We start from the raw sequence: 24160 nt of genomic DNA, 5'->3' as shown, positions 1-24160 counted from the left end.
ATGGGAAGGTGCTGTTGCACCCGCATCCTGCTTGTGGGTTCCTGGCCAACAGCTGGTTGTCCACTGTGTGAACAGAGTGCTGGACAAGATGGACCCTCGGTCTGATCCAGCAGGGCTCTTCTGATGTTGTTAATTGCTCCTATGGGGGTGATTTATTCAGAGGAGGGGGGGTGTATGGTGCCACACTGTGGTTTTCTTCGAATCTTGATTCCACAAGTCAAATTCGGCTGGGTTAAAAAACTAACAAAAGTGGAGGAAAGACTGAAAAGGGAGCCAGTCTGGTGTAGTGGCTAGAGTGTCAGACTGGGAGTCGGGAGATCTGGGTTCTAGTCCCCACTCGGCCATGGAAACCCACTGGGTGACTTTGGACCAGTCACAGACTCTCAGCCCAACCCACCTCACAGGGTTGTTGTTGCGAGGATAAAGTGGAGAGGAGGAAGATTATTTACACCGCCTTGGGTTCCTTGCAGGAAAAAAGGTGGGATATAAATGCAATAAATAAATAAATAAGGAGGAATGAATGAAGCGGGGGTGGGGAGAGACAGACAGAGAGATGGAGGGAGAGCGTTACTCTGCCTCTAGACGGTGGTGATGATGGGAGAGTTGTCTTGTTTTTGGAGTGCTGAAGTTCCTTTCTTTTCCTTTCCTTTAAAACAAGCAACTGCTCCTTGGGTTTTCCACCCCCCCCCCCAATCCAGCTCTGCATTGGGTTAAAAGGGAGAGCGATCGTGGGGAGGGAGAGCAAAGCAAACAAAGTAACAAACGACAGCTAGAGGGGGAGGGAAAGGGCGAAGCAGGATAAAGCCCCCCCCCCCAAAAAAAAGAAAAAAAAGAAAAAGAAAAGACCAATAGCAGAGCAAGGTCAGATTGTTTGCCTTGGAAGACTGGGGGGAAGGCACGCGCCCCCGAAGCGCCCCCTCTAACCGAACACGGAGCAAGTGCTGTCGGGCGCATCTTAAAGATGTTCCGAGATGATTGGCAAAAAAGATTTCGGGATTGCTCCTGACGTCACTCGGCTCCCCCCCCCCTCCCGGCCCACCCCAGGAGCCGCGCTCAAGGACTGGAGAGAGCAGGAGGCAAAACCCTGCAAGCCAACTACTCCGCGGCTCGCCTGCTTTGACGTTCCCACCCCGCCCCCCAACATCACCATCACCACCTCCATCCCCAATTTCTTTCCAGCAGCCTCTCCCAACCCCCCACCGCACTCCTCCCTTTCCAACGAAACTCTTGTTCTGCTGAGGAGAATCCCCCACCCCCACCCGCCCGCACACCTCTGTAGACGCCCCCCCCCGCTACCTATCTCTCCATCTATAAATTATCTATCTATCTATCTCTTCTTTTTCCAGGAGCGTCAGGATGAGGCGGAGGAGAGGGTGGGAGCGGGGGGGCGGCTCTGGTCCGAGCTGTAAGCCTCCTTACCGCAGACGCCCGCTTGCCATCATTTATCATTGACGTGCGCGTGGAGGGGGGAGGGGGGGCAGAAGAGGAGAAATAAGAACAAATAAACAAAAATACTAATTCATAGCCATCAAGAGGGGACGTGGGAATGGGGGTGTGAAAAAGGTGCATCGGGAGGGAAGGAGGGGGGAGACACGGGGGATATAGGATTTGGGGAGGGGAGCAAGCCAGGGAGGGGGGGTCGCCTCTGTTTCAAGAACTCCCCCCAACAAACAAACAAACAAATATTTGGAAAGCAACGATGTCTTTTTCTCAGCTCGGATATCCTTACACCACGTCTTCTCAGGTAAGTCCAAACGTCCATCACTTTGGGGGGGGGGAGTGGAAGGGAGGGGGGCATCTCTTTGCCAGGTCGTTCAATTGCCAGGTGAATTCTCAATTTTTTTTTAAAAAAAAGCTCTTTCTTCTTTTCTTATTTAGTTTGAGGGTTGTTTGTTTGTTTGTTGTTCTAAAAACAACATCTGGAGGAGATGCTGTATTGCCCTCGTCTGTCCCCTTTGATCTGTGTGATATCGATGTGTCTTTTTGTGTGTTTGAATGAATGGGGAAGCTACACACAGACACACACACACACAGGATGAACTTACAGCCCGATCCTTCCTATGTTTACTCAGAAGTAAGTCCCACTGATTGCAATAGGTCTGACTCCCAAGAAACTATTCATAGCCCTAATTTCTTGTCTGCCCCTGCACCATCAGTGACTACCTGTTCAGATTCAAGTGGAAGTTTTGTGTGTGTGTGTGTGTGTAAGGGGTGTGCGAGAAAGAAATCCTGAAGTTTAACTCCTTTGCAAATCTTTTATTGATTTCAAAGTGGATGCGACCTAGTGGGTGAACTTAGGTCGGGCTCTTTATGAGGTGGGGTGAGGAATAAATACTTGGGTTGCACTGTTTTGGTTTTCCCCCCTCCGCCCAGCTGGACCCAGGGTACTTCACTGAGAATAACTTGAAAATAAAGTTTTACCAATAAGACCAAAAATCCTCCTGTACCATTAATTTCAATGGAACTACAGTACTTATTACTACAATGTTGCGATGGGTGAAGCTACAACGGTTGGCACGCCTTACTCAGAAGTAAGTCCCAGTCTGAAACAGAACTTACTTCTGAGTAAACATGTTTTCACAGTCCAAATTAGAAGTGAATTTTGCTTACTGTTTACTTTATTCCTGTTTAACCCATTGAGATCTGTTCCATCAAAGGTATTGATTTCCTTTATGTGTGTGTGTGTGAGAGAGAGAGAGATGGTGTGGAAGAGATGTACTGCAAATATAGTAATACACACACACACACACACACACACACACACACACACACACACATATATATATATAGTATGGTATAATGAACATATGTAGAAATCTTAGATTGCTGCAATGAAAATAAAGGACGTCTTAGATAGCTGTTCAATTCTTTATCCATAATTTATTTCCTGATGGGATTATTATTACTTCTGAGATGATAGGTGTATAAATCGACCTTTCTCATGTCTCTGCCTCTTTCCTTTTTAAACCTATTTCCCCCCGTTGTTGTTAAGAAAGTTGTTGGTTTCTTTTCTTTTCTTAATTGCCTTATACCTGACGCGCTCCCATTTGGTTCAGCCTTCCTATTTCCACGGGATTTCTTCTACTGCCTCAGCTCCATGGGCTTCACCTCGCCCCGTCTCTGTGGAGGAAACAGCAAACTCTTTTAAAGTATTACACCTGCACGGTGCACCCCCCCCACCCCACCCCTTGATAATTTGGGGGTGGGTGGGTGGAGGAGGGGTGGCGTCTTTTTAAAAGATCCTCATTCGGCTTGCCAAGATGGTAAATCTCTCTCCCCTCTCCTTGAACCTCTGTGAGCGACTTCGTGGGATGAGGAGTGCTAGGATCAATTCTCTTTTTTTGGTTGTTGCTTTTTTTTGGGGGGGGGGCACTCTTTGCCATTCCTCGCGGCTTCCTTGGAATTGTTCATCGCCTCTTTTTGGGTCCCCAACCCTATCCGTTTCTCTCCCAGCCTCCTTTGAATCCCCATAGCTTCCTTTGGGCAGCTTCAGCTTCAGTACTCTGTTGACTCCGAAGGAAGCTCCATTGGTTTCCCTAGGCTCAAGACACCCACACCCATGTGTTTTCCAATTAACATATGATCCTCCCCTTCCCCTCCTCCTCATACTCTCACTTCTTTTCTCTTTCTTTAAACACAGTTTTTCGTCTCAGCCAGCTCCAGCACCGCTTGCTGCGACTCCGGATCCCGATCCGTATCAGATGTTTCCTCGGGATCTTCCCAAACCGCGACCCTCTGCTGTCCCTCCTACGAGAACCGGCTCTTGGCGAGCTCCAGGACGGATCTCAATGCGGCGCTGGGGATGTACGGCTCGCCCTACGCAGCCGCCGCGGCCGGCCAAGGTTACGCCAATTACCTCCCTTACGGCGCGGATCCGTCTACTCTGTATAGCACACTGGTGAGTGAGTCAGAGGCCTGCCGTCCCCACGTGACCTTCTGGCTACAAAGGGGACCTAGAGGAAAAGGGGGGCGCTAGTCCCTGTTGATCTGCTGGCGCCATCAAATCCTATTAGCATCTTTGTAGTGGGGAGGGGGGGAAGTTAATTTACACTACAAGCAGTGGGGGCTGGTGTTCCCCAGGTCAGTGGGGCTGTGATTCAGCTTTGGTTTCAGTCAGAACCAGTCAAAACTCTAAAGGATTTATCCGAGGTGCTGAACTTTAATTTGGGCTTGTGGTTTAGCCACCAGCCTCCGCTGAATACACGCTGGTGCATGTTGTACTACAGGGATGTTTGGGACCTTGCATGCAGAGGGTCAAAGGTTTCATACCCGGCATCTCCAGGTAGGGTTAGAAAAACTTCTGCATAGGCAGTGCAAGTCACCTTATAGGCCAACTTTACACTTCCTTACTGGGAAGTGAAATCTTAGGCTCTTCCATGAGGCTCTGCTTTTCTTTCCTAGTACAGCCTACTGCTACAGTCCAGAACACACTTATTCTGGAGTAAATCCCATTGAAATGCATTGGATTTACTCCCGAGTAGATCTGTTTGGGTTTAAGGGATTAGGCTCCAGTCATATGCGCTATATTTTGGGAGGGAGACTCATCGAACACGCGTGAGTAAGTAAACAGTAGCATGCAGTTTTCTCCAGCTGTGAATCCACTCTGGGTTTCAGACAGAACCCCTAAAGGAGCTTTCCAAGGGGCTGAACCTTTTTTTTTGGGGGGGGTGTTTAACAACTTGCAGAGCACTTAAAGCATTCTGGCTGTTTCTGACTGAAACCCAGGATGGATTCATAGCCCCACTGAAATCGGAGTGACCAGCCTCCACTGCACACCTCTGTTTGTTTACTTCGGCTGCTTTCCTGTTTTCTGCCTTCTAATAAAGAATACAGACCAGTGGACGCTGCTTGCATCAATGTCAAGTGGGTCTGTGAATCGGCTCTGGGTTTCAGACAGAACCAGTCGTAACTCTAAAGGTCCTATCCAAGGTGCTGAACCCTATCCCCAAATTAGGTTCAAGCAACTTTAGTATGCCTTGCTAAAATCAAAAGGTTTCCCTTCGTATATACATAGAATTTGGCTGCATGCCTACAGTCCTATCCACACTTACTTGGAAGTAAGACCGGTGGAATTAAGTGGGATTTCCTTAGGAAAACAAACAAAGAACAACATGTAGCATCTCGTAGTGCCATCCTACCTATGTTTGCTCAAAAGGAAAGTCCATTGAGCTTCCAAGTTAAGGCTGTATAATAGGATTGAAACCCATAGTATATCAGATGTAAATACCACCATCCACGTATCCGTGTTTTATAGAGCAACATAAAGCTATGATGATGATGATGATGATGATGATGATGATGATGATGATGATGTTGAAAAATAATCAGCTTCCTAACTCAAAGAACTTTATAATCTACCTTTCCTCAGCTGGGGAAAGAGAGAGAGAGAGAATTGGGTATCTAGAGCCCAGTTCTATGCAAGTTTACTCAGAAGTAAGTCCAAGATACAATGGGGCTTACTCTTTAGTAAGTGCAGCTAGAATGTCAGCCTCAGGGTTTGATATATGAAACTGCAATTGCTTTAGAAACACACACACACACACAGCATGTATATTTCTTCAAGCAGCAGAAAAAAGTAGGGATTTATTTATTTTAAACCCGACAATCAAACAGACCCCAGAACGATGGGGTGAGGCGAGATAAATAACAATTGGGGCTTCAGGTGGCTAAGGTTTTAACAACGCAAGCCTATGTTTGTTTACTCGGAAGCAAGCGCAATTGATTTCAGTGGGGCTTACTCCCTAGGGAGTGTGTTTAGGATTGCAGCCTTAGGATCGCATCGTTGAGCTGCAAACTTAACATGGAAACTCTGTGTGTGTATGTGTGTGTATGAAAGGGGGGATAAGTGTCCAATAAAAAATGATCTCTGCTAACCTCCATATGAGCTGAGCGGTATAGAGAGTCTGGTGGTCACCACTGTGCAATCCTTATCCATACCTACTCTAAGTAAACCCCAGGCAGTCAACGTTGGAACTTGCTCCCAAGTAAGCAGCCATAGAATTGCAGCCTAAATTCACACTCCTGAGTGTAAACAAGTTAATCCGGATTAAAGATTAAAGGTTGATGCTTCACAAAGCAAGTGTTTTGGGTTACTTGGGATTCCTACTGTGGTTGGAGTGACCTTGGGCAAGGAGGAGGAGGAAGAGGTGGAGGCGTGCCACCTTTCCGAACCTTAATAGTCTTTCAATCCATTTTCTAGAACACCCAGTATGACATCAAGGACAGCTCCTCGGCTTTGCACGCAGGGATTACGCAGCCTGGAGCTACCGCCTACTACACCTATGATCATTCCTTTGGGCAGTACCAATACGACAGGTAACAAGCGCTTTGATCACCAGGCGAGCGGGCGCTCTTCAAATCTCTTGGCATTCCCCCTTACCTGTTGCATATGTTTATTTGTGTGTTTTAAGACCAGACAATCTGGTGAACTGAACTCCAACTGCACGCCCAAGCAAGCTACTGAGATGGCAGCTCTGACCCTGCTTGCAGCGGAGTACAAGAACACCCCCAAGGCAAGGGTGTGTGTGTTCCTGAATCAACACATATTAGACAGAGGACAGGGTTGCTGGACAGAGATGAAGGCCAAAACAGATGCAACTTTAAATCCATATCTAGCACTGAGTAGGGAAGGGTTTTAAAACTAGAAGCAACATATTTCTTTATTTTTTAAAAGCATTGGCCAGAAGAGAAGATGGATCTCCAGAAGTTTTGGACTTCAACTTCCAGTAGCCCCTACTAGTATGGCCAATGGACAGGAATGGCAAGAGTTGAAATCCCAAACATCTGGAGATCTTCTTGCTGCCCAACCACGGTTTAAACAGGCTAATTCTCGTTCTCAATGTATATCTGTTAAAACAAGGATGCGGAAATCTGTAATCCTCTGACTCATATCAGTAGTAGTAGTCTCAACAGAAATCTCAAGGCAGAGAGAGTAACGTGGATCGTACACTCCTCTGTTTTTAAAGAGAGCTTGAGGAAAGAATTTAAGCCAACCCGAAGGAAAGTGAATGAGACTAGCACACTCAAAGAAATTCCAGATAACAATTTAAGAGAAGCCATGCTGGATCAGCCCAAAGGTCCATCTAATCCAGCAGACTTGTCATATATTGACCAACCAGGATATGAATGCAATAACATCCTCCTGCTTGTGTTTCCCAGCAACTGGTGTACATAGGCATACCGCCTCTGATGCTGGAGGTAGCATGGAGCCATCAGGACTAGTAAAAAATGATAGCCTTCTTCTCTATAGGTTTGCCTAATCTCCTTGGAAAGCCATCCAAATTGGTGGCCATCATTGCATCTCATGGTGGCAAATTCCATAGTTGAACTCTGCATTATGTGAAGAAGGCCTTCCTTTTTAGTTCTCTTGAATCTTCCACCAATCAGCTTCATGGGATGACCCCACTGGGTTCTAGTATTATGAGAGAGGGAGGAAAAATGTATCCCGAACCATTTTCTTCACTCTGTGCATAATTCCATATACCTCTGTCATCTTGCCCCTAACTCACATTTTTTTCCTGAGCTACACAGACCCAGATGTTGTAATCTTTCCTCATAGGGGACTTTGCTTGCTTGACAAGCAGAGAACCACTCCTCCTCTTCCTCTTCCTCTTCACTACCACCATTTTTAGGGGCTGTGAACAAGCAGGCTGCAATTGGGAAGCAGAAGACCAAGTCCAGGGGAACCCTTGACCCAAGTCAATGGATCCCTGCTGAGATGTGGGACCCTTGACACCAGCCGTGGCTCTTCTCTTATCTTGGGCCAACTTCTTTGTTGAGTAGTTCCCCAGTTACGCAGAGTTCTTGTACATTCAGAGACTGAAAAAACAGTTTATGGAGCTTCATAGCTTCAATAGCCTCACCAAAGTTGTCATCTTAGTTCCTCTGTAACCCCCTGCCAGGTACGGAACAGTGGATTTCAGCAGCTCAGCCAGGCGCAAGAATGCCACCCGGGAGACCACCAGCACTCTGAAGACATGGCTCTATGAGCATCGGAAAAACCCGTACCCCACCAAAGGGGAGAAGATCATGCTGGCCATCATCACCAAAATGACCCTCACACAGGTCTCCACCTGGTTCGCCAATGCTAGGAGGAGGCTCAAGAAAGAGAACAAGATGACCTGGTCTCCCAAAAACAAAGCAGGAGAAGAGAGGCGAGAGGACAGTAGAAGGAATGGGGAAGACTGTGGCAGTGAAAATGAAGACAAAGGTAGGTTGGAGCAGAAGTATCATTTTTCTAGCTATAGGAAGTAATTTCTCATCAAAAAGCAAACTAAGTGGAGCTCTACATGATCCAACCCAATGGCCAACCAATATGCTGTTCTCCACATCTGGTCAATTAGATGTCTCCAGGAGACCCACACTCAGTGTTTGGAAACAACTCCCTCTGAGAAGTATACATGTATATTGTGTGAACCTGCCACTTTCCCAGAGCCAAATCCAAGATCAGTTTTGAAGGGGATCACCTGTTTCATTGAGAAGTAGAGGTAGACTGCATCTGAACATGGAGGTTCTATTCTGAACTATTTTGGCTCAGGCTCTGATCTGTAAAACAGGGATAATAATACAATGACCCTAATAATACCTTTAGGGTCATTGTTAGAAAATTACAGTATTATTGTTGTTTTTGCTACTTAGGAAAATATTGAATATAATTACAATTATTATTAATACAAAAACATGTCTGTTTTTAGTGTATGTGTGTGTGTTTTAATATTATTATTATTGTGTGAAGGTTCTGTTGTCTTAAGTTCTTGTACACCATCTTGGTATCTATTATTATTATTATTATTATTATTATTATTATTATTATTATTATCATTATTGCAAAGAAGGTGGTTTATAAATGCTTCTGCTGGTGTTTACTAAGAATAACCTTCCCAGTAGTCTCAAAGAAACCCAAAGTCCAATTTTCCAATTTACCTGCATAAAGCCAGTTTGCAATGAAGTTTTGTTTATGAAATTCATGTACCTTTCAATCCATAAGAAATAGCTGATCAGTGAAGTTACTTACATTCATGCCCTATGCTCCCCGCCCACACCAATTTTCTTCTCTCCCAATTTTAATTCAAAATGCAGATCCTAAAAGCTGCAAAGAGGAAAAGGAGTTACGACTCAGCGATCTAGAAGACTTGGAGGAAGAGGAGCCAGAAATCAAGGCAGAAGCTGAGCCGAAACACCTGCACCAAGAAGGCCTAATTATTGGTAGCACCTTGGCTGAGTCTCAGAAGAGCCGCTGCAGTTTGACCCCATCCAGCCATTTCCATACCTTTCCATGTGCCAAGGGTGACTCAGCTGTTACAGGGGACTTTCTTGGCCACAAGGGGACCACGTTAGTTGGCAGTCTTGGAACTCAAGGCCTACGCTATGAAGCTCCAGAGAAACCAAGGATCTGGTCTTTAGCCCATACAGCGGGTGCCAACGTAATTGTAGGGCCTGCTGCCAATTCTGCTCAACGGACGGAAAGCCCTGACTGTTTGGTGCTCAGGGGAAGGCCCCCTGCAGCTGGTGGACAATGCAGTGAGGGCAGGTCCCTGAGCAGTCTTGTGCGAACGCAGCCCATGCACGGCAAGGCCTTAGAGGAGTTGGCACAGCCGACGAAGATTTTTAAGAATTCAACCTTCAACCTGCAGTCCATTTCGCTAAACTATGCTTCATACCCCATGCTGGGGGAGACCTGTCAATATGCAGCAGGAGCTGAAGGTAGACACCCTTCCATGATCTTTCCCTTCTTCTCCCACCCAGAAGCAGTACATATTTGGATCACAGGAAGTCCATGTCATGTCAGAAAATGATTCTCCATCATTTTTGACGTAGTGATTGGAAGTTCAACTTTCTCCCCTCAGTTTTGGCACTCTGGGGGAACTCCACTGACCTCTTCTGCATGCTCCAAAACATGGGTGAGCTTAGCTCATATTTGGAGAAATCTTTGACAAGTAGGTGGATTCACACAACCATTTTGAGGTGGCAAAGTGATTCTCCTCCCTCATGTGTGGGAATTGGCCTGGAATGACACAATGTCATGACATTGGTTGCTGGTTAACCCTATAGCAACCCTTTGAGGAGTGAGTTGAGCCAAGTGGTGGAAACCCATGATATCCTCAGAACATTTCTGGGATGTGTCAGAACACTGACACATGTGGTCGAGATCACAAAACCAAACAAATAGCCAAAACAACCCAGAAACAAAAATAGAAACTCAACATAAAATAATTTGGTGGCTTGGCCACTTCAAAATGAATCCATCCATTTCCTTAAGAATGTCCAGGCTGCCGTGAAGTATGGCTATCTTTCCATGTGGCAGAGCATGTAGAAGACACCACAACGATACAATTTATTTATTTTTATTTATTATACTTATACCCCGCTCCTCAGCCAAAAAAGGCTCTCGGAGCGGCTTACACTTAGCAAAAAAGACAAGGCACATTCAAATACAAGGACACCAGTGGGGTTCCTCTCAATACCTCACTCTGAGGGGGCCTGTTTCAGAACAAAGCCTTGGTGGGGAGATGTCTCTGGGGACTACCTGTGCTGCAGCAGCACAGGTAAACTTTGGTCACTTCCCCATCAATTACTCACTCTGAAGAAGGACACCTCAGAGTGAAGATTGGGGCTGAGCGACATCTGTGAGGAGGTGCACCACCCCCTTTCCTGTGGCCTGCACAACTCTTCGGCCATGCATCCTTGAGGAAGCTCACATGGCACTGTGGGTGGGTGGTGCCAGCTTGGCGGCCGCCTGCCTGAGCCGGACGCAGATAAGTCTATTCATCCATGGTCACTAACACACAATTTACACTAACAAGGTAAATTGTGAACAATGCTCACCCTTCAAGTTCTTAATTCAAATCTTACTTGTAAATAGACTAGACTTGAAACTATGCTTCTGATGGTGAACTTGAGCTCCTCTAAATACATTTCAGCTCAAAATGAGTTAGTGGAATGCTTATAGGTGTGTGGATATCTGTAGGGTGGCTGTGTTAAGTCCCATTGAACTCCCATTGAACTGCGTCTGAAGTCCGATTCAGGTGTTATTAGCAATAAATATTGCATTCAGAAAGATCCAGATGGTGGTCACAAAGGCTGAAATACTGTGCATGCTTACCTGGGAGTCAGTGGAAGCTGGAAGCTCCTATTGCACTGGGGTGGGGGATCCACCCTGGTTTTCAGCCAGAACTCTAAAGGAGCTACCCAAAATGCTAAACCCTATCCCCAAATGAGTTCAGCACCTTGGATAGCACCTTTGGGTTTATTTAGGAGTAGATCTTTTGTGAACCGCCCGGAGAGCTTCGGCTATTGGGCGGTATAAAAATGTAATAAATAAATAAATAAAAATAAATCTCAATGATCAATGGATAAATTGCCAAGGTAAAATGAGTACTGCTATGGAAATTCCCAAGGCTCCTGTGAATATGGAACTTGGGAACATGATTTTGAAATAATCTACTAACGATTCCTAAAGTAATTGAATGTCCACAGTCATCAGTTAAGGATATACTTTATCCAATAGGCAAATTGAGGATATCGAACTATTGTAGGAGTCCTCAACAGGATATATCAAAACCTCAATCTCAAAGGCAGCATTTGTATTCCCCATCTCTCCAAGATGTTCGTGCTGCAAAATACAAAACAAAACAAAAAACACACCTTGCTATGCCTGTTGAAGAAAGGAGGGATGTAGAATATAATTGAACTCTGTCTTATCATTCAGAGCATTATTCAGGGACTACGGAATTCACGTGTTTGTTTATTTTGAGTTCCTGCATTTATGTAAATATAAAACTACGTGAAACCTTCCCAGTACAGCATTGTTTAATTAGATCTGGGATCTCCAACAGGGTGGCAGAGGGCAGCACTAGGACCGTGTTCTTGGTGACAACCAGGCTCACTGTCCCTCCTAAATTTATTTTATTTCTTAAGATATTATTGTTATTTAGTTTTTAATTGGGCCAGCATGCTGCAAAGTGAAGTTGTGGTTTCTACTGTCATTTTTATTTGGGCTGAAAAGAGTGGGTTTTTTTTTTTTGTTTTGCATTTTGGAGTTCAGAATTTGTGCAAATTATACAAATTACAGCCACAATTTCTGCAAATTCCTTTTTAACAACAACAACAACAACAACAACAACAACAACAACAAAAAGCCAAAAACGTTCCCAGATCTTGGGAAGAAACTCCTGGCTCAGCTTGCAAATGTGAGCTGAATCAGAGGCACGGTGAAAATCCAGTGAACCCCCAATCCAGCTAGAATCCCCAGCAATAGACACCCCTAGTTCACATCCTTCCTCTGCCTTGTACTTAAGTTCTTAGGCAGGCTACTTTTGTATTCATTACACCAATTTGTCTTCTGGGAAATGTGTGTTTTGTGATCAGCCATACCCACTATGGCATTTTATGAATGGGCAAGCCGTCCCATGGCAGTGATTTTGCAAGAGTGCTCACAATATGCGCTTCGATTAACAAATGTGTCCACTGACCCAAAAATGTTGGGGATCCCCGAGTTAAAGCAAAGCACTTCTTTGTTGTGCTCTTGCTGGTGGCACATATAGGAGCAAACATCCCCACCAATTTATTTATTTATTTCATTTATATCTTGCTTTTTCCTCCAAGGAGTGAAGGTGACATCTCCATGATCTTCCTCCTCTCCGTTTTATCCTCACAACAACCCTGTGAGGTAGGTTAGTCTGAGAGTCAGTGACTGGCCCAAAGTCACCCAGTGAGTGAATTCACCCTTGTGGTGAATTTTTCTCTGCCTATTTTTCATTTATGTCCTCATTGGATCTGGGGAACAGTGCAAAAATAAATAAATAAATAAATAAATAAGTGCCAGTTTTTGCAATTTAGAGTAGGTACATCTCCAATTATCTAAGCTCTCATAATGTATGTATTATTGCATTTATATCCTGCTTTTTTTTCCTCCAAGGAACCCAAGGCAGTGTAGGGATGCTTTAGGGTGGATTCCTGCATTGAGCAGGGGGTTGGACTCGATGGCCTTGTAGGCCCCATCCAACTCTGCTATTCTATGATTCTATGATTCTACATAATCCTCCTCTCCACTTTATCCTCACAACAACAACCCTGTGAGGTGGGTTGGGCTGAGAGTCTGTGATTGGCCCAAAGTCACCCAGTGAGCTTCATAGCTGAGTGGGGACTAAAACCCAAGTCTTCCCGGTAGTGAAGGGTAGAAAGAAACAATCCCAAATCCCAAAAGAGACACCTTCTTTCAGACAAATAGAGTTGTTCATAGAACAGCTTTAGAAATATAAGCCTATGTTGGCAGAGTCTTGCTATTTACTGTTTTACTCTGTACAGCACCATGTACATTGATGGTGCTATATAAATAAATAAATAAATAAATAATAATAATAATAATAATAATAATAATAATAATAATACATGCAAATGGGACTTGTATACAAAAATAATAATTAATAAAACCCAACAACAACACTAACAGTACAATTCTATACATATTTATTCAGAACTAAATCCCATTGAATTGAATGGGATCAAAGAAATTGCTTGCTGCCTAAATTGTTTAGCCCAGTAACACACTAAATAATGTCAGCTACGATATAATTATGAAGAGAATACCATCTTTGGATCCAACCTGATATTTATGATTGAGTCCCTGCCATCAAAAGTTGGGAAGGTTGGAGAGTGGAGAAAAAGTTTCCTGTTGACACTGATCCTGTAAATCATTTTATTTTTATCTTCGTTAAAACAGGGTTTGGGAGAAACATGAGGACTTCTCAAAATTCTCTAGATTTGAGTGAAGTTTGTCTCGGACAGCATAAAGACAAACTGAGGACAGCTTTCAGGCCGGTGCTAAAGAGGTGAGAAAGGTGAGTCGATAAAGACTTCTATACATCAGGGGTTGGGAAGTTGTTGAACTCCAAGTCCCATCATCCCCAATCATTAGGAATGTTGTTTGGAGATTGAGGGGAGATAAGAGTCTAACAACATCTTGAAGGCCTCAGATTTCCCAAGAAGCATGGGAAGGTAACTTACAAGGAGAAGACAATGTCTTCTGGATCTTCCCCAAAAGTTCCATGAATAAGGCAGACTGATGGCATGTTGAGAACATCTATGAGAAAAGAAGACTAGCTCTGGTGCTATGAAATGTCAAAAGAGGTTTCTTTATTTTTCTTATCCGAAATGCAAAAAAATGTTCAAAAACCTTTCAACCAAACTTGTACACACACTCAACATTTTGGATCTGAAGATCCTTCGTCAGGAGCTGTCCAACGAAATGAATTACTTTTTGAAGTAATTATCAATTTGAAACCTTTTAGGTATTTTTTACAAGACCGCAGTAGTGTTCGTTCTGTCTCCGTCAGCAGTCAAACTGTTCTGTTTGGTTGAAAGTTTTTTGAACATTTTTTTGCATTTCGGATAAGAAACGTAGAAACCTCTTTTGACCTTTCATAGCACCAGAGCTAATCTCCTCTTTTTCTCATAGCCTTTTCATGGTGCTTTCCCCCTCTTTTTTCACAAATCATAAAAACATCACCTGGAAACACCCCAAGTTACAGCAGAGCGTGAGAAACAAGAGAACAAAGAGAAAAAATCCTTGACCAGGAAAACAACAAAACAAACATTTTATTGTTTGCTGTTGCTTATGCATAAATCATAAAAAAGGGGGTGAAATGTTTAAAATTCAGAAGCTTTCCAACATATTTTTAACATAACCAAGTCCTTACTGTAAGACAGAGAGAGCAAGCAGTGAACTTGGTATCATATTTTCCCTAACTTCTACACTATTTATTTATTTAAAACATTTATGTCCCGCCCTATATCATTAAGAGCTCAGAGTGGCGTACAGATAAAAACATACAGTATAAAACAATAAATATGCCCAGTTAAAAGCAAATTAAACCATGATCCAAGTTATTTGTTAACAACTATCCAGTTGTGCCAAAGGCTTCATGGAAAAGGAGGATTCTAATGAGCGATTGGAAGGAAGTAAGGAAGACGGTATCACTCACGTTGTTGTTACACACACGAAGCACTTTAAACACATGAAAATAGGTTACAAAAATTGAGGATGCTGGTGATATTAAAAGTGATGGCTGCATTCAGACTGCATAGTTTAACAAATACACATTTCTCTGTTATGATTGTTTTAATCTTTATACTCATTTTTTTTTCCTTCTCTCTGAACAGGCTGATGTTGTTGCTGCCAAAACAGACATGACTATTTTATTTATTTATTTATTTATTTATTTTTTACAACGTTTATATACTGCTCAATATCTCAACAGATTCTGGAGCAGTGAACAAGAAGAGATAAAATAACAAGATAAAAAGAGCAATATCAGGGTCCCTGAGCCTACTCTAGAGGGAAAATAAAATAAATAAATAAAAGCATAGCTACTAAATACAGATTTAAAGTAATCTGAGTTTTGGACCCACGACCCTCATTTGTTCATCACTGAATGACCCAAGGAGGGTGCCTCTATTTATAGCCTTTTTGCAGAAATCTTTCACCTAGTAGTTCAGAGGTGAGCAAGGTGTGACCTCCCAGATGTCTACAACTGTCATGATTCATAGAATCATAGAATAGCAGAGTTGGAAGGGGCCTACAAGGCCATCGAGTCCAACCCCTGCTCAATGCAGGAATCCACCCTAAAGCATCCCTGACAGATGGTTGTCCAGCTGCTTCTTGAAGGCCTCTAGTGTGGGAGAGCCCACAACCTCACCAGGCAACTGATTCCATTGTTGTACTGCTCTAACAGTCAGGAAGTTTTTCCTGATGTCCAACTGGAATCTGGCTTCCTTTAACTTGAGCCCGTTATTCCGTGTCCTGCACTCTGGGAGGATCAAGAAGAGATCCTGGCCCTCCTCTGTGCGACAACCTTTTAAGTATTTGAAGAGCGCTATCATGTCTCCCCTCAATCTTCTCTTCTCCGGGCTAAACATGCCCAGTTCTTTCAGTCTCTCTTCATAGGGCTTTGTTTCCAGATTTCACCATGGGCTCTGTTTTGCAAGGGCTGACAGGAGTTGTAGGCTGAAGCATCTGGAGGGGCACAAGATGCCCACCTCTGCTTTAGGTGCTAATGTAAGTTTTATTTATGTTTAATCTCCTTTCTCTTAGGCTCATCGAGTCCAATGTGTTGGTGAAACTTCTCAAGAAGGTCCAGAATTTACAGGCTTTCAGAGAAAAGCAGCCATCATGCCCAGTGTGAATTCTCTCTTTCTCTTTGTGTGTTTCTCTGTCTCTGCACCCTTAAAAGCATGAACTTGCCATGGTGGTGAAAGAGACAAGAGCTTCTTACATATGCACAACTTACAAGGGAGACCACTGCAATCCCACCTGGAAAGTAGGCATATGGACTTGTCTGTGCTAACATTCTTTGAACATGTTCCACGCACTGAGTTTTGCCACAAAATTGTTCTAACTGAACTCCTATCAATCTCTAGCAGGGTTCAATAAATAGGTTCCGAATTTCTAGGAGGCCTTGGCTTCCGTTGTAGACTTATGTTGTCCCCTGTGAAATGCAAGCTTTCAATGTGGTTATTGAGAGGATGGTCTGTGTTCCTTTGTTTCCTTCTTTCTCAAAAGATTTGGGTGCTTATTTTTTCTTCCCACTAGTCTTCATCCTTTCAAAAACTAAAAACAAAAACAAAAAAATCCGACACTCTGTTCTGCTACCCCTTTTGTCTTTAGTTTTTAATTTTTTAAATGAGATGTATTTGTCAGCCATGTTGTCTTGTACTCTGAAGGGGCCTCTTCCGTAGTGCAAAATGCAGGCTTGTTTATTTTCTGTCCTTGTACAAAGATATCACGGAAAATATTTTTAAAAATCTCTAATTAAAAATCAGTCAAACAAAGGTTGTCAAATGGAAGTGTGAACTTGATGGGGTAGGAGTGTGTTGTTGTTGTTCTTGCCTAGTCTTGTGACATGTAGGGAAGAGTGTGTTCCATCTATATTGTCAGCTAGTGCTGGCCCATATAGGTTGAGGCTTTCTTTTACTTTTTGCAATTTATGGGTGGGTGGTAGCAAACTTAATTCTCAATAAAGAGAGGCTGAGAAGAGGGAGAATTATATGAAATTCCTTATTGGGGAGAAGGATTCTGTTTACCTTGTAAGTATAGGAGGTGGCCAAAGTATTTTTTTTAAAAAAGCACACACACACCCCTGTATGGTGTTGCCGTATCACAAGTCTCTTCATACACATGCTTTCAGCCTAGCAATTCTTCCTGGAATGCCTAGGAGACCATGTGACAGAACTAAAAACAAAAACAGAAAGAAGGCCCATTGGCCACCTTTTACACTTACAAGGTAAACCCTAACCTCTCCCACTCCCCATTAGAAGATTCTTCCCCTCCCTGTGAAAGAGGCAGAAAAAACAATGCCTTTTTCCCAGGGAGGGAAGAATTTCATGAAAAATGTGGACAGGGCTCAACCCCAGCCAACATGGCCAGTGGTCTGGAATGAAGGAAGATGTGGTCCAAAATTGCCAGAGGAAGATTGGTCAAAATATGACAGCAAGCTAGGTTGAACCTTCATGCAAAATATGGGATCTATAACAATGCCATGTGATTGAAACATGTGGTCCTTCCTTCCCTGTCCTGGCTCTGGGTGGAGGCCTCCAGAATACGGCAAAGCCCTTGAGGACTGGGATAAGCCATTATGGAATGAATAAACTGTAGTAACTCATAAGAAGAGCACAGACATGGACTCCAGGACCTTGCACAGCTGTCAGACAGGAAAGTGCTCCAATAAGGCTCAGAGATGGTTCAAGTCATGAGTTATGGTTGACTGTGACTTTCAGGGAACTCTGATAAACTAGGCTCGGTCTTCTTAGTCTGTGTCTGGTGGCACTTCAGACCAACAATCTCTCTGGATTGGACTGTGAACTTGACCAGGCAATGTGGCTCCTTCATGGATGCTTCACCCTGGTTGGTACTGGAGTCTGTACTCAGGTCTGGACATGGGATCTCCCCCTCATTTGAGTTTACATCTGGCTTGTTGAGAAGGGCCATGACACTTTCTTCCGGGAGAGAATAACTATGTTCTGGAATGGGCAAAGTAGGCCATTGTTAGTGGGTCATCATTCTAATTCAGTTAAAAGAGCAACCCTGCCCTTGACAAGGATGAGACAGAAAGGAGCACACCCCTCTGCATTCTTTTGCTTTAATTGAAAGTGTCACCAAACACTTTCTGCACAGACTAATAACCCAAGCTGAGGCCAAGGGAAGAATGTTGCTTTGTTCCCCATGTCACTGGAAGCTGTGCATAATTTAATCACTGTGCTAATTAAAAGGTCATCTATAGATCAACCCAATACCAGCTTCTCCCCAAGTTCACTAGGGTCAACATTTTACAGTAAGTCACTCACTCGTGATCAATAGAGGCCCATGGATTCTGCTTCCATAAATCAGGGGAATCAATCCTGGATATCAAGTAGGGATTGACGTGTTGATTGGAGGCAACAATGACATAATGGCAGTACGGCCCTCAGTTCAGATAAATCAAACTATTAGGAACTGATTCATACATGGACACAAGTGAATTGGTTATTCTACACTGGAGTACCTTATTCCAGATGATTCGCAACATGTTGTCTGGGATGAAATGAAAGTGACAACGCTTTCAGATGTACAAGTAATCACTTGCTGCTGAAGCCATTGCGATGAAGATGCATGTGTGAACCTGCCCTTGATTTGCACTACAAACGTATGCCCATTTCAATGGAAGGAAGCAGGACAGATTTTTAGTGAAATGTAATGGTCAGTCCAAACATCTCTAGATGTCAGACACAGTAGTTAATCCATACATCTGAAATGTACAAATCTCACTCCTTATTCTAAAACAATTCTCACCAACCTGGTGCACCAACCTGGTGCTCCTTTTGGATTAAAAGGCTCATAATCCATGACCATTGGGCATGCTGACTGGAGCTGAAGTGTTTTGTAGTCTAAAACATGTGAAAGATGTCAGGTTGATAACTCCTGCTCTAAAGTCCCCAGAGGAAAATCATAAGGTCAGTCTGGACCAGTTTGCAGCAGAATTGTATATCCACCTAACAAGTCTTGTTCCTCTTCCTTCTGGGGCTTACTCTGGCAAAACTTCCATACACAAACCATTTCAGAGGTTAAGGAAGACTTTGATTGCTTCCTCACATTGGCAATTGGTTGAGTTCACAATGGCTATCCATTGGGTCCAGTTCACTTTTGTATGCAAATCTTGAAAGAACTGGGCATGTTTAGCCTGGAGAAGAGAAGATGGAGGGGAGACATGATAGCACTCTTCAAATCCTTAAAAGGTTGTCACACAGAGGAGGGCCAGGATCTCTTCTCGATCCTCCCAGAGTGCAGGACACGGAATAACAGGCTCAAGTTAAAGGAAGCCAGATTCCAGCTGGACATCAGGAAAAACTTCCTGACTGTTAGAGCAGTACAACAATGGAATCAGTTGCCTGGTGAGGTTGTGGGCTCTCCCACACTAGAGGCATTCAAGAGGCAGCTGGACAAGCATCTATCAGGGATGCTTTAGGGTGGATTCCTGCACTGAGCAGGGGGTTGGACTCAAGGACCTTGTAGGCCACTTCCAACTCTTCTATTCTATGATTTGATGGCTCTTCACTGAATGTTCAAAGAGCCTTCACTGAATAGCATTGCCTTCTGAAGTGAAAGCGAGAAAGTGTCCCCTCTTACAGGAGCTTACATGCATGCTTTAATCATTGGAGGTGAAGACCTTATGACTTCACACCCATTCACCATCTGAGTTGTGGCAGATGGGGACTGAGGACAAGACCATTGCTGTTGAACTCACTGTCCTTGGATTTTTCCTCTCTTGGCTTCCTAGTGACAGGTTAAAAATGGTGCTGTTTGACTGCTCATTTCAATGATGGATATGCATCAGGGAGAATCACCCCTCCCTGAGAGCAAAACACAAAAGCTTATAAGAATGGTTGTTCATGTGAACACCCTCTGGAACTATGAGGGGTATTACAAGAGCCACTTTGATTATGTATGCTTGTGTGCATGCACAAACACACACACACCCATTAACTTATATCCAACACTGGCTAGCTCCATACTTCGTCCCTTCATATTTATCTTCCTGTCTGTCTGTCATCTGGTCTTTTTCTTGCATCCTTCTTGGGTAAGCCCAGGAGATCAAGGAAGAAGCAGCACAAGCTGGCGGAGTGACCTGCAGCTTAGAGGCAAAGAAATTAAGCTGCGAAAAGATAAACATTATTTCAAGTCGGATTTGAAGGATTAGTGCTTGTAATAAAGAGTATTAGGCCCATTCAGGGGCTTTTGCAAGGCAGCATTCTTGATTTCTCCTCCCCTTCCTTTTCCAGGAGAGACTCCAGGTACATCACTGGATTCAATCAAGCTGTTCCTCCACTTTCTGCAATTCTTTGGCAAAGAGCTGAAATCTAATGCTAATGGATCCAACATTCTCAGGACGAGGAGCTATACTATGTGCTGGGGAAAAATAGATATTGTTATGTATGTGATCCCTGATTGGCTGCAACGATAAATTAAAGGGGAGGGAAAACACATGGCCACTGAATCAGCAGCTAAGGTACAACAATGCCTTTGGATTGATCTGACAAGAGTAACAGCAGATAGTTTTGTGCAGTGGATACTATTGGACATGATTATGAGAGGCCTTCACGCATAGTGCCACAAATGCAGCACAATTCACGCACTTGTTTTCGTCATGTCCATTGAGCAGGGGGTTGGAATCAATGGACTTATAGGACCCTTCCAACTCTACTATTCTATGATTCTATAACCACACACAAACACAAACCAATGACTTTCTTTCAATCAGCTGTTTTGTGTAGCGACTTGTCCATCATGCAAGCTAAAATGATTTCTGTCAATTATTTTGTCAATTGCACTTTCTAGGCTGTAACCCTATACCCACCATTGAACTCAACACCATTGAATGCAATAGGACTTACTTCTGAGCATACATGTATAGGATTGTCATCAGAGTTATCTCTGATTGGCTTAAATGGCAACCAGGATGATCAGGAGTCTGGAAACAAAGCCCTATGAAGAGAGACTGAAAGAACTGGGCATGTTTAGCCTGAAGAAGAGAAGATTGAGGGGAGACATGAGAGCACTCTTCAAATACTTAAAAGGTTGTCACACAGAGGAGGGCCAGGATCTCTTCTCGATCCTCCCAGAGTGCAGGACATGGAATAACAGGCTCAAGTTAAAGGAAGCCAGATTCCGGCTGGACATCAGGAAAAACTTCCTGACTGTTAGAGTAGTATGACAATGGAATCAGTTACCTAGGGAGGTTGTGGGCTCTCCCACACTAGAGGCCTTCAAGAGGCAGCTGGACAAGCATCTGTCGGGGATGCTTTAGGGTGGATTCCTGCATTGAGCAGGGGGTTGGACTCGATGGCCTTGTAGGCCCCTTCCAACTCTGCTATTCTATGGTTCTATGATTCTAAATAACTTGTGTGACTAGTAGAGGAAGCATTGCCCACACTATGGTAGGTTTCATTTGTCTTTAGAGAGACCATTCATGTACATAGCATTGTGATCACTCACGATAACATCCTTGATTGGCTGGGGTCACTCAATGATACATTTAAATAGGAGACAATGGCTCAGTTTGGACAACACAATATCCACGTTGGTTGTAGTCATCAACCATGAATTGAGCAGTCAATGGTTGGTATTTGTGTCATCTGTTAGGCAAAAACCACCCCACAGTTGATTTTTTACATTAAAAAAAACAACTACTGGAAAACACAACTGGCTCCAAAGTTGACTAGTCACACAACCAGTGGTTATTTTTTTTTGTCTGAACTAAGCCAGTGGTGTTTTCAACCTGTTGAGTTGACTATTTTGGCTGGCAACAGAGTTCCCAGGCAAGAGCAGCCAAAACTGAGCCATCTGCTCTGCTACAGCTAACACAACTTGCAGAGGCTGCTGGGATATCACTGGGAGGACTGAAGGAGGACGCAGGTTGGAGAGAGGAGCAGGGGCTGTGTCAGTCAAATGCCAGGTTGACTATTAGTCCACTCAATGCCAGCTCCAACCAATCACAGTTGTGTAAGGACATGTTGTGTGGGGAGTACCCACAAAAAAAAACAGCTGTGAGTTAAGTACTCCATCCACCATTGACAAATGTGTTGTCTGAACGTAGCCAATATGGCCACTGAAGGGGCAGGGAGTGGGGAATCAGTGGTTCCAAAGAGTTCTAAATGAGAATGAAAAAGATAGGATTAATGGCTTGCCTTGTGAATCACATCACAAGTTCAGAAACGTATAAATGTTGAGCACAGATTGCGTTCAGGTCCGTGTTCAGTTCCAGGAGGTACAAATTAGGACTCTCTGGTCAAAATGAAATGAAATTATTTCCCCATGCATGCCTAGGTCGGGGTTTGTGATCAGAGTGCTTGTCTAGGAGTGGGAAAGAAAGATGATCAAATCCTGATTGAGGTATGGGTCTATTCTTCTTCTTTCCACAAGAATAGACCCATAGACCTTATAAGCCTACTCTCAATTTCCTTGGCACCCAATACTATCTTCAAGTTGTGGCTTAGAGAAGGACATCAGTTTCTCTTAGTTTACCAGTTTTCCAATCTTAAATTCATTTCGTTTTGAACCTTGAGGATTTATCCAGTCTCAAGTTTGGTTTGTCCTGAACTTCAACAACAACAACAACAACAACAACAACAACAACAACAACAACAATAATAATAATGTCCACATGAAAATTCTAAGCATTTTTGTGCATGTTTCTCCCAATATATGCATTTTTGCCTAATAGGCACATTTTGTAAGCCATTTTGCTAATTTTTTTAAAAAAATGGAGAAGTGCAATGCAAACTTTGGGGAAATGTGAATTTTGAAGGCTGGTGGAGTTTTGGTTTACACAATGATTCAGAAGTGTGGGATTCGGTAAATGTGAACTGAACAAATTTCTCCCCCCATTCCTAGCTTTGGCCAAGTTGCTGTTGCCCAATATAGTTCCTGTCCTCCCAATTCATGTTAGGAAGATTAATTCAGAAATTGCTGATTACAGGACACCCTTCAAACACATCCGGTGTGGTTTTAAGAGATGACGACTGAATTAAGGTGACCTATCGAGAGTCTTTTAAGATTTGTATTTATCTCCCCCCCCCTCCAATTCTTTTATTAAAGGTCAAGCAAGCCTTGCTGCAGATTATCCAGCTATCTCAGGCCTCCCTGCAATCTGTCATACCAGCAAGATATGTATCGCAAATCTCTCAAAATATAATCTTTCGGAATCATATTCTGAATACTGTTTTGATTAAAAACCAGAGCTAGGACTGATGTGGAACTAATATGAAAAGGGCTAGAAGTGCAGAGATGGGAGGCCTTCATATTAAATAATCAAAATAAACTAATGGGTTCAGCCAGATTGGTCCTTTAAAAAGAAGAAGAAACGCTCCACGCATTCATTAAAGAAAATGATTAAAATCTGTCAGGAGATCTTTGTTATATCAGATTTTCAGGGTGGGGGGAGAAGGAAGGAAAGCACTGTTTATTATCTGCTTCCCCCCACCCATAGAACTTGCTTACCCCACAGACAAAGATTTAGAAGTGGTATTATTTTTTGCAGAATGAAAGAGACTTGTTTGGTATGAGTGGGGAAAGTGTAGTCTTACAGATGTTGAACCGTAGCTCCCAACATGTTGAAAGGTTGGTCTTGCTGGCTGGGACTAATGCGGTCTAACAATATCTGGAAGGCCACTGGTTCCCTACCCCAGTTGTAGGGACTGATCCTTTCCTAGGAATGATGTCACTATTATTTAAAGGCTTTCCCCTATTACCTAGTGAGCATTGTGTGTATGTCTGTGTGCCATAAATGTAAGGGCATCATTAGCCCTGTCCATCAGCTAAAGCATTTCAGTTGACTAATCACCTGCCCATTAACCAATTAATCAATTAAATGTAAATGCAGCTATGGCATCTATAGTTTCAGTAATGCATAGGTTCTATGCATTCAAAACCTCAATCCATCCTGGCATACTGATAACCATAACAGCATTTCCAGTGGATTTCAGCAGCCACATTACAAAATAGCGATAGAGATGTTCTCTTAGGTATGATAGCCCTTGTGAGTTTAGGAGATATATATATATATATATATTCTTTGTATTGATCCAGGAATCCAATAGGTAGTAAGTACAGACATCCAGAGCACTGGTATAA

At 43.4% G+C, this 24160-nt stretch overlaps 1 protein-coding gene across 1 annotated transcript; it reads left to right on the top strand.

The window, feature by feature from the left end:
• Positions 1-1699: 1699 nt before the first annotated feature.
• IRX6 (iroquois homeobox 6) lies at positions 1700-13833 on the top strand. Its single transcript, XM_063141140.1, has 6 exons — positions 1700-1744; positions 3641-3898; positions 6200-6315; positions 7902-8209; positions 9079-9702; positions 13721-13833. The coding sequence occupies exons 1-6, from the start codon at positions 1700-1702 to the stop codon at positions 13831-13833; spliced, it is 1464 nt and encodes a 487-aa protein (XP_062997210.1).
• Positions 13834-24160: the final 10327 nt, after the last annotated feature.

The sequence above is a fragment of the Elgaria multicarinata genome, chromosome 14 (assembly GCF_023053635.1).
Source record: "Elgaria multicarinata webbii isolate HBS135686 ecotype San Diego chromosome 14, rElgMul1.1.pri, whole genome shotgun sequence".
Classification (NCBI taxonomy): domain Eukaryota; kingdom Metazoa; phylum Chordata; class Lepidosauria; order Squamata; family Anguidae; genus Elgaria; species Elgaria multicarinata.
Note: the sequence above shows the minus strand (reverse complement) of the source record. Positions and strands in the feature narration are given on the sequence as shown.

Coding starts and splice junctions, on each gene's coding strand:
- IRX6 (XM_063141140.1), top strand. CDS start 1,700: ATGTCTTTTTCTCAGCTCGGATATCCTTACACCACGTCTTCTCAG. Junction 1,745..3,640: donor CTTACACCACGTCTTCTCAG/GTAAGTCCAAAC, acceptor CTTTAAACACAG/TTTTTCGTCTCAGCCAGCTC. Junction 9,703..13,720: donor ATATGCAGCAGGAGCTGAAG/GTAGACACCCTT, acceptor TCGTTAAAACAG/GGTTTGGGAGAAACATGAGG.